This window comes from Medicago truncatula, chromosome 1, assembly GCF_003473485.1.
Source record: "Medicago truncatula cultivar Jemalong A17 chromosome 1, MtrunA17r5.0-ANR, whole genome shotgun sequence".
In the NCBI taxonomy this organism is placed as follows: Eukaryota; Viridiplantae; Streptophyta; class Magnoliopsida; order Fabales; family Fabaceae; genus Medicago; species Medicago truncatula.
Genome location: NC_053042.1, coordinates 52,022,121 through 52,034,048, shown reverse-complemented (window position 1 = coordinate 52,034,048; position 11,928 = coordinate 52,022,121). Strand labels below are relative to the sequence as shown.

At 33.2% G+C, this 11,928-nt stretch overlaps 1 protein-coding gene across 1 annotated transcript; it reads right to left on the bottom strand.

The window, feature by feature from the left end:
• Positions 1–1,646: 1,646 nt before the first annotated feature.
• LOC25485358 (probable E3 ubiquitin-protein ligase RHY1A) lies at positions 1,647–4,469 on the bottom strand. Its single transcript, XM_013614543.3, is given in 4 exon segments — positions 1,647–2,105; positions 2,107–2,332; positions 3,693–3,877; positions 4,141–4,469. Coding segments are annotated over 4 exon segments (639 nt in total). The 5' UTR covers positions 4,324–4,469; the 3' UTR covers positions 1,647–2,060.
• Between the last annotated feature and the right edge of the window lie 7,459 nt (positions 4,470–11,928).

The following is an 11,928-nucleotide window of genomic DNA, read 5'->3' as shown; positions in this document are numbered from 1 at the left end:
GGAATAATCTCGTATGTACGCGTTTAAAAATCGACACCATGACATATGATCAGGTATTACACTTTCTTTTAGTCATTGCTTTTTAGTCAACAATTGAAGACTAATATTCATTCTTTTTAAACAGTTCTCCTGGAGGCCTTATGTCAACTTCAATTACAACAATGAAGAAGAAAGCCAGATATGGTCTGCAAACACATATCTCATCTGTTTTCAGATTGTCGAGAGACATCAGACAGACAGAGTAAGGCTTCAATTTGGCTTACCGCAACACCCACCTTCCTTACCAGAAAATTTGAAAGATTTCCACAAAATTAATTTGTCAAAAGATAGAATTAAAGGCTCGTGGGGAGATAAGCATCATCGTCAAGTCCAAAACTGGAACCAACGTCATCAATTAGCACTTCACGGCGTTCGGTATAACCATGAGGTTTATCCAAATCGTCAATATTTTGCATGGTATTGGGAATTTTTCGGAGATTATCTGTGGCTTTCTAGAGAAGTATTATTGTCAAACCCAAGGCAAGCATGTGCATCAATTTTACCAGGATTGCCACGTGACTATCCTGCAGTCCCACAAGCTTATACGGTGCCAGATGAAAATATGTGGTCAAATACACCTCCACCCTATAACCAATTCATGACACCTCCACCCACTAACTTTGACCAAACCTTTAACCCATCCACCAACTACAACTACAACCAAACTTACCAATCACCGCCACAACCCACAAACCAAATCTTACATAACACCCCAATCCCATATCCAACCTATTCTCAACAAAGTCATCATGGAGAAAGCTCTCGAACATCAAACTATTCATTTGATGACTACAATCCAACTCAATACACCACACCAACCGGTTATCCAGACCAATCACAATACTCCTCGTTCAACCTACCAACCCCTCCACACTTTGTCAACTATCCCCAAACAAGCTATGCACCTCAATGGCCAAATTCACAAACAAATCCCATAGAAAATCTGGCAGCAGGGTTTAATGACGATGACTTCGTCAATGATATATGGACCAATTCAGCTTCCCAAATGCAAAATGAAGTCGCTATGGAAACTAACGATGATGCTGAAATTCTTGACGAGGATGTGGAAGAGGAAGAGGAAGAGGAAGAGGAAGAGGAAGCGGAAGAGCAACACCAACGACCCGTACGGAACAAAAAAGATAAATTATGTGCTACGGGAGGTCATAGTTTACATTGGCGTAATTGGTTTCCGCGGAGAAAGTAGTTTTTTTATTAAATATTTATCATTATTATTATTATTTATTATTATTTATCATTATTATTATCATCATTATTTAATTTTTAAAAAAAAAAACGAAAAAAAAAATTAATTAATCGGTCCCGCCAGATGAAATGGCGGGAATGAAAAAAAATTAAAAAAAAAAAACCTGACGCGACGGCTGTCAGCTCCGGCGGCCAGTCCCGCCGTTTCAGGTGGCGGGAACGCCACTAAAAGACAAAAAAAAAAAAAAAAAACTCAAAAGTGGGTCATTTTGGTATTTTTTTTTCAAAGGGGGTCATACTTGGATTTTTTTTGGCAAATAGGGTCACAAAAAAAAAAAATTCTCAAATGCTCATCCATTTTTATTTGACATCTATAAAATATGTAAATGCCATACAATAATCAATAATAAAATTTTAGGAAAACGTATGTTATGTATTATAAAGAGACCTTATCCTGTCATAGATAGATAGATACAAAACGAACCCTTACATCAAATATTTTATCCTCTGCCACTGGTTCTCTCCTACGGGGGGAGCAAGGCACATATTGGCTCCGGTTTCGATTCACTCAATTACAACAGGGTTGAAAATACTTAGATAAGATAAAACACCACGTCACTACAAAATGCCAGCTCCATTGCAGCATCCTTGATACAGTCACAAAATAAAAGAAAATCAATCTAGAAACTGCATTGTTTCATTCTATGGAAGGTGACTATTTACAACTATACATCTTCGACAGTAAGGACAATCTCCACAACTGCGAATCCAAGGATCCAAACAAGCAGAGTGAAATTTATGTCCACATTGCAAATGGATCAGTTTATCTCCATCCATGAAAGATTCCAAGCATATCCCACAATCCTGAAGTACCTTGGATTCTGATTCCGTATCAATGCTGCTAAAAACTTCAAGATGCAAACAGTTCAGGGCCTCCTGAGTGAGTCCTGGTGGCTTTCTGGTCTGTTCATGCAAGAGCTGGAACCGTGCCATTTGAGAAGTCAGGTCAGTAATTAAAGAGTCCTCAGTTGGAACTTCACTTGATAACTCACTTTCTTGATCCTCGTCCACTGAATCTCTATCATTTTGCCTGAGGAAACCAACCCCACAAAAAAGGTAAAGCTTCAAACTGAATCAAAGGCAATGGCAGGCCTTCAAGAATAAACAAGCAAAAATGATGCAGAAGAAAATTCAATGTCAGACAGTGGAATCCTTCCTAAATCAAAACAATTAACTAATGAAAAAGGACCAAACTATGAAAAAAGACCAGAGTCTGATTATTAGAAGCCACAGAAGATTCTCCGTGAGTAAATCGACAAGTTCTATGAAAAAAAAGGCTGTTCCTGATAATCTAAAAAAAAATTAGAAGGGCAAATCCCCAATAATTAGAAATCAGAAAAGACAACATACAAAATGTAATATGTATCTCTTGAATTGGAACATATTACGTCAGTAAAAGCAAATTTGAATCCAGAGCAATAAGTATGCACAATAGTCATCCATAATACTGACCAAAACTTAAATCTCCCTATGCTCTAATAAGATGAAGATATTTATATGCACACATAAAAAATACTGCACTGAATAGCAAAGACAATAATAACCCGAAATTCCACAGGCAAGAATTGTAATTTTAAGAGTATTACATCAAGGAAATACATTGATCTATATATATTTAAATGGTTGCCGCAGCATGGTGGACCAATATACAAGATCGTGAAAAAGAGGATTAGCAACACTTTTGGTCTTCCAGTTTCTGCGGTTGTGCAATTTTGGTCTTGATAGTTTTAATTGTGTGATTCGACCGCAAAATCTTACCTAATGTTACAATTAAGTCTCTCTAATAGTCTTTGTGCAATTTTCAATAGAACCTAATGACTTTTTTCACGATGCATCATTGTCAGTTGAAATTGATCAAAAAAGATATTTTGAAGAGCATCTTCTAAGTTCAAACAGAATGAGAAAAAGAACAAAGTGAGCCCTAAATAACGGTATCAAAAGCCAGTGAAATACCAATAGGGAAATCAATGGATGTCCAGATAAAAATGAGTGAATGACAAGGGACCAAGTGAGTCTGTGTCAGCCAGTGACTCAATGACTTACGAACAGCAATTGAACACAAGGGAGATGGAACTTTTAAGGGGCTAAATTAACAGACAATTTTTAATTTAAGGAACTTGCTGAGTTGCAATTTTGAATACGGAATTGATTAACCCCTACATTTTCGAAAACTAAAAGGATGATTTACTATACTTTTTATCAAATAAAAAATTATTGCACATGCTAGCATTTCAAGCTCCCAAGTTAATCTCAAACCCGACCTAACAAGTATGTAAGTAGCAAACTACTATCTTTGTTACAAATATAGCAATATTACTTACTATTTATAGCATGCATTGTGAAGAGAATAGAAATAGTTATTTGAATACTGAGTTAATTTAAAATGAAACCTGTTTCTATCAACAGGATCCCCTCTCAACCTCTGAAGGAGTCTTTCTCGTGCAAGTCTCACATCTACTGGTAATCTTTCACTTCCACTTGCTCTTGGAGCACCTCTCACACTTTCTCCAGATTCAACGCCTTCATTTACTAGAGATCGACGATACCTTCCATCAAATCTTTCTGATACACGCTCCTAACAAACACAAGTTAGACTAGTTAGTTGCTCTGATCGGCTACATAAGTCTTGATGTATCTCGTAATCAACAATTGTCTCATTAATCATTAGACTTTTCTACGAGTTCTATCAAGAATTGTACTGTGATAAAATAATTCAAGTCAGAACCTCGCAATTATCAATTTCAATAAACAGTAGAAAATGATAAAAAAAAAAAAAAAAAAAAAATAGGGTTTGAATCGAAGATATGTGCAGGAAAATGATGGAAAATAGGAAGGTACATGGTGACGGAGGCGGCGGACGTTGTAGTGGCGGCGGATACGGGGAGAATCATCGTCATCGGAGTCGTGAAGGCGGTGGTGATGATGGAAATCTGAAGAAGGTGAGGAGTGGAAAGATGAATCGATATCATTTCGTCCTAATCGGTGTCTCCTAATGTGGAATAGTTCTGAAGCGCTCGTCATACACTGCGAAACGCGATTCACTGCGACTCTTTCGGTCGGCGATGTAAGAATGAATCAAAAGTCAATGTAACTTCCACGAAGAATCAACACTGTAAATGCTCCAATTCTGTATATTTTCCAGGAAAGTTCGGTTAAACTTTAGCGTGGTTTTGGTTTACCTCATTTCAGTAATAAAAACTAGTTACATTCGCACGGGCTCAATAACATATTCGATAAAAAAAATCTGAAAGAAGAGATGTTAAAACGATAAAATATTGTGATTCATCATAAAATATGTATGGGCTGATTAAGAAAGCATCTAATCAGTTTTTGAGATTAGGAATTGACATAATATTTAGAATGAAAACAATTGGAACTAATAAAGGAACCAATGATGTGTGAATTATGATTACATATTATCCAAAATTACAAAAAAAAATGTTTTTGTTATAGAGTTACCAAAAAAGGATTGATACCCATATTTACATCAAATGAAATCAAGCAAAGAAGTAACATCAGTGAGTGAAGATAATCTAGTCTAAGATTAGAGATAAGGTGATATGTTCAAAGTGCGGATCATGAACACCAAATCTTTATTTGGGAACGACTTGATCGTGCATATTTTTAGGTGGCTTCTCTAGATCAAAAATTAACTTGCCACCTACCTCTAACATATTTGAACCATTGGCCGCCTAAGTATTTTTTTTAACTTGCTCTCTTTGTCGTTATCAAGCGACATTTATACCTTTTTTGAGCTTGTTTGTCGATGAGTGTGATTGTTTTCCGTGTTCCTTTTAAAAATGTCTTTGATATATCATTTAGGAAGTGCTAGGTACAAAACATATTGCAGGGTTAATTAGATGTTATATATATGTACATTTCTAAAACATTTATCAAAGCATCATAAAGATTTGTTGTAGGAAAAGAGCTTGTTTTATTTTGTTCAGGAGATTATGAAAACAACGTTATAATTAACATGATACTAATTGGAACCAATGAAGGAACCAATAATGTGCAGATCAACGTTACATAATAGTTAGGTTTATAAAAGAGACTGCAAGTGTCATAGACTAACCAAAAAGAGATTTTTGTCAATATTTACATCAGACAAAATGAAAAGAACAAATGGCATCCCAAAGTCAAGATAGTTTACAACTACAGTCCAAAGCGATACGTCAAAATAGTAGAAGTTCAAATAGTTCAACAACTAAGATCTACTTTGAAACAACTCGAACGTGCAAGTTCTTCTATGACTTTTTGAGATCAAAGATGAACTTACCACCTTCTTCCATCACTCGTTCTCTGCAGAAATTGAACCACCGCTCACCCAAGTATTTTTCATAGCTTGCTCGATCGGCTGTAATGTGGCGACAGTTATACTGTCTCTGTGTCTGGTCATCAATGAGAGTGATTGTTTTGCGTTTTCCTTTCATAATTGTTCTTGACACCTCATTTGAGAAATGCTAAACAGGGAAATAACTGCAATATTAGTCTAATGCATATTAACATGGATAAGATGTATGCGAATATAGTTACATATAATTTAATTTATAAAATAAAGGTATCATAACTGATTTTAAGTTAAAGAAAATGCACCATGATTTCTAATTTATCTTCCTATTATCTTAATATAAAGTCTAGATAAATGCATGCATGTACATTATATGTACCTCGTTGACCAATTAACATTTTTGAAACAAATAGAAATTAAGCATCACTTCCGCATGGGCATATATAGCTAGCATAATTTGACCTGTATGTCTTCAAATATTTGGTGCAACTCTCAAAATACAATCCAAATTGGTTAGAATTGAATTTAGTTGTTTTCCAAATAGTGATGCAGTATGTATCCTAACACAAATTATGCACATGAAATAAAGAATAATGCAATATGTATTATTGCATTATTTGCCTAACCTGAGACAGTTTGGAAAAATTGTTGGACGAAAGTACGTTGAGAAGAAGTCGAACTCTGACTTAAGTTCTAACTGAAGCTTTGACTCTAAGCTTGAGAAGTGTTAAGGTCACGACAACAATTAAATAAACATGGTCAAAAAACAATCAAATCAGATTGTGAAATAATAAGTTACTCTAACACTGTATTGTGAAATCATAATGCAAAATTACTAAGTCTTAAACTTATCAACAACCGGATGTTGTAGGTTGATGAGCAGCCTCGAACTTAACCAATTGTTACATATATTTGGGCTGTCATTAACTATAAAATGGAAGCAAAGAACTCAAGGTAAATAGATGGTAAATGATAAAGCTATGGAGTATTTTCCCATAGTGTTACATCAACTATATTCCCACTACATAAAGAAAAACATCTTTCGGGTCATTATTAAACTTATATAAAATCCTATCATCTGATGCTGACAAAATAGAAAATAACACCTTTTCTATTTAGCAATGTTTAGTTTTTTTGAATAAGAAAAAGATATGCATAGTTTGCTACAATATAAAGGTGCAATATATATATATATATATATATAATTTTGAAGAAAAGACATCTACAATTTTACTTTTAATTAAAATCAAAATTTTATAAAAATAATCATTTGCATTATGCAACGTCAAAAAAAATTATAAGCATTAGCGTAACAAAAAATAGACACGCATAAAGTATTACTCTAAACGCTAATACGTGTGTGTATATTTGCGAGGTTGAAGAAAGAAAATAAAAATATTTGGTATCATTAAATGATAGCGTGAATAAAAATATTTGTGAGGTTGTTATGATTAAACGATATTTAAATTAAATATATAAGTGATAAAAATATAATAAAATTCCTTTGAAAAAAAGGTAATAAAATTAAACGGAACCTCCTTAAAAAAAATTAAATAGAATGGTTAAAAAAAATTAAATAGAAGAAAAAAAACATATTGAAATATAATATTAGAAAATAAAAGAAAATGCTCCCAACGTGAATTGAAGAGAGATGCTTGTGAAATAAATTGTTGAGAAATAGTTTTTTGAAGTAGCATTCAACAACTTTTGGCCAAAGCTCATTCCATTCAATTTTATGCATTAAAAAAATTACCATTGTTAGTAAGTACTTAATTGATATCGTACTTGGTCTAACTTCTCCTTAAAAATTTAGAGAAGTTGAAAAAAAACGGGTCAAACCGTATCTTAATCTTCCACAACGGCAGTGTAGAACCAATTGAATTTGGGAGAAAAAAAATTAGAAAATAGTTAAAAATAAAAAAATTGGAAAATAGTCAAAAGTTTTTAAAAATATAAAAATTGAAAAATAATTCAAAAAAATCGGTGAGGTAGAACTCAACCAAGCAATACTAAAAAAAATTATATGCATTAGCGTAACAAAAAACAGACAGACGGACATAAAATATTACTCTAAACGTTAATATATGTGTGTATATATTCGCGAGTTTGAAGAAAGAGTATAAAAATATTTGTTATCATTAAATGACAACGTGAATAAAAATATTACTGAGGTTGTAATGATTAAACAATATTGAAATTAAATATACAAGTGATAAAATGATAATAAAATTCCTTTGAAAAAAAGATAATAAAATTAAATGGACCTCCTTAAAAAATTAAATGGAACGGTTCAAAAAAAATAAAATAAAGTTAAATGGAAAAAAAAAATATTGAAATATAATTTAAAAAATAAAAGAAAAGGTTCCCAACGTGAGTTCAAAAGAGGTGCTTGTGAAATATATTGTCGAAAAGTAGTTTTTTAAAGTAGCATTAAACAGCTTTTGGCCAAAGCTCATTCCGTTCAATTTTATGCATTAAAGAAAGTTCTCTTTCTAGTAAGTACTTAATGAATATTGTGTTTGACCTAACTTCTCCTTACAAATGTAGAGAAGTAGAAAAAAACCGGTCAAAGGTATCTTAATCTCCCACAATGGCAGTCTAGAAACAACTGAATTTGGAAGAAAAAAATTTAAAAATAGTTAAAAATTGAAAAATAGTTAAAAGTTTATAAAAATTGGAATATAGTTAAAAAAAACATCGGTGAGGTAGCACTCAACCAAGCAACAATAAAAAAAATTATATGCATCAGCGTAACAAAAATACAGACAGATGGACATAAAATATTACTCTAAACATTAATGTGTGTGTAAATATTTGCGAGGTTGAAGAAAGGAAATAAAAATATTTGGTAGGTTATGATGATTAAACAATATTGAAATTAAAATAATTGATACTATGTTTGACCTAACTTCTCCTTAAAAATGTAGAGAAGTTGGAAAAAAGTCGGGTCAAACGATAGATTAATCTCCCACAACGGCAATGTAGAAGCAACTGAATTTGGGTGAAAAAATTGAAAAATAGTTAAAAAAAACTAAAAATTGAAAAATGGTTAAAAGTTATTAAAAATTTAATTTTTTTTTAAAGAATTGATGGGGGCCAAATGGAAAATATGTCATAAAAATGATGAGGTGGCACCAACAAAACCTCACCAATTAATAAATTACAAAAATGCCCCTGATAGGGGCAAAATGGTGAAATTATAGAGATTAATATTTAATATATAGTAAATAGATGTTGTAAGAAAACGTGTATTTTATATTTTTTAATAGCAGTAGAAATACAAACTATTCTATCGAAATTGTGCATCGGGCAAAACTCAAGAATCAACGTCAATACTTTTTAAAAAATAAAGATAAACTAACTTATCAAAATTGATATTTGAGAATATCAAATTGATACGAATAGTCATATTTGTTTGTCATTGAACACACAACACTACAAAGTTAAGTCTATTAAGTAAGAGACTTCTCCACTAAAATACAATTACGGGTGGCAAAACGGGCTCGGTATGTCGGGCCAGCCCGTTTAACCCGTCATTTTAGGTGGGCTAGGGTGAGATTTTGAGCCCATCTCTCTAGTTGGCCCGCCCCTGTTAAGTCCGCTAAAAAAGTGGGGTGGAGCGGGCTGACCCATGGGCTTATTGAACTTTCTTTTTTTACTATTATTGAGCAAATTTTTAAGAAAAATGATATTTGTACAACCATTTTGATACAACTTTTGTACAACTTCTCTCTCATACTCACATTATGTTTTTATTCTCTCTCCATTGTGTTTGACCAATAAGAAGGGAGAACATCAAGGTTGTCCAAAAAGTTGTAACAAAATAGTTGTTCAAATATCATTTACTCAATTTTTAATTTACACACCCCATAAACAATTGGGCCAAATGATACCCAACCTAACCTCAATTTGCATTTGCTCTCTGATAAGTGATAATTGATTCACCGCTAGTCCACTATTGCTAGGCCGCCTTTAGGCGGCGTGGGTGTGAGTTTGAATCCACCCCCTCAAGTTGGCCCGCCCCGCCCCACCCCGTATTGCCATCCTTAGATACAATATCACCAAACTCATTAAAAGGACCATTGGCAATAGCATTAGGTAAAGATTTATGATCAGTTTCAAACAAAACAACACACTCTGATTGATATGGCCACTTTGATAGTATATAGCAAGCTTGTGGTTTTGGCTTCTATAATGATGGCAGAGAAATGAAGATGATATGTTTTGCCAAGTCAAAATAGTCATGTAGGGTTTCTAAAACACATATCGTACCCCAATATATGATTATTGTTGAAAGGTGTTGCCTCCCTAATACATTTAATCATGCTTATCGGTAGTTTGATCCACGTTTGAACAAGATTTGTAATATGTACATATGATTTTTCTATTTGCATACAACTCCATTAGTTCAACGTGTCATTTGGTCGAGTGATTGTAAAGGTGGGAGAGGTGATTGTGGTTTCCGACATGTACCTTGATCTTAAACATACAAGTTCCAAAAATATCACAAAAATTTGAGCTCATGAGCTAGAATGATGCTAAAAACCAGTAATAGTAAAAGGACTCGACGAAATATTAAACTCGGTAAGTTGATTAACACTTTTGTTTCTTTCACTAAGGGTGTAATTAACCTGAACCTGTCAACTCAAAATAGATTATCTTATATGCATTGAACTGAAGTGGGGACGTTCCCATTAAATGTAACATTCCTCGTTATCATTTCATCAATAAGTTTATAATCATTATCCCCCCACCATAAAGGCGAATGACTCCGTGTATCCACGCTATGCCCAAATCCAAGCATACTTTCCGCATTTCTACGTAGAGGGCATCGCAACTCCCAAGTTTATTAGAGTATGTTTTCACATATCTTTCGCATGAGTTTCATAGGAACCATCCATCCCCCGCAATATTTGATCTATCTCTATGTGCTCCATCCCATTTAAGCTTAGCACATCCATCATAGGGCTTCATGCAACAAAGTGTCGTGTTGTTGAATTGTGGTATGATGTTAATTGCAACTGCCAATGTCTTTAACCATATTGATAATAATATAACTAGGATCAACTTTCCATCAAAATACTACTTCAAGTTCGCGATGAAGATTAGGGTCCAATCATCATCTTGAGCTCCTTAAAGCTAGTTGGTGATGTTATTCAAGATTTTATCCCTTATAAGGAAAAAAAAATTAGAGAGAGAGAGAGCGAGAGAGAGAGAGAGAGTTCTCCCTTCCCTTGTTCATGTGATATTTGGTTAGGAGGCATCCATGGGCTGCATCCAAATGAAATTTTCAATTCTATTTAGGTGTTTCCCTCAATCACCCCTATATGGGATGAATGTCATCTCGTTGCGTGTTATAAGTACTATGGACTGTAAAATGATGAGTATTAGTTACTCCTTAACCAATAGATTTAGGGTCGTCGATGTTCACTTGGATCTGGACGATCGAGATTTTGATTAACTATATGTTGGTCGGCAAATTTTTAATAATGAAACTTTAATCCTGTTTGCATGAGGGAGAGAAAACATCCATCACATTTAGAGTAGTGTCAATAAAAAGGTTTAGTGGAAAATGTAACGAGAGATAATCCATCAGGTGTCTATTTATTAGAACAAAAGAAGCCATAAGGCACGTATACAAGAGGGTAACAAAGGAAAGATGATAAAATATACACGCCACACATCGCTACATTTTCAAAATTGATTTCAATGACCGTAAAAGCTCCAAATTAAAATCGAGTTTCAAAAAGTAAAATCGACTTTGCATCAAATTCTCAGACATCTTGCAAAAGAGGAAAATTGTGTTTGAGGGGTTGAAATGTGTGTTTATTATGTTCACACACGTACATAATATATATATATATATATATATATATATATATATATATATATATATATAACTAATTTATTTTTTCTCATGTGCATGTTTTTATATAAACAAATATATCAAGGTCATAAAAAAAAAGTTTTAGGTTTCAATGTTATGATAAAATAGATAGGCTAAAATATGCTTTTGGTCCCTACAAATATAGCGAATTTGAGTTTTGGTTCCTGATATATTTTTTTTGAAATCCATCCATGCAAAATTTTTTGTTTTTTGAAATTGTCATTGACCCCACTTAACCGATGATTTGACCCTTTTTTTGCATATGTGGCAAGTGCTGAATGTATTATCATGTACATGTGGCACACAAGTGACATTTTACATTATTTTATATATTTAAAAATCATTTTAATTCATAGAAAATTAGTTTTTAAAAATAAAAAAACATTTAAATTTTAATTGAAATAAATAAACAGAAAATGAACTGGTTCTTAGACTCCGTTTTCAGATT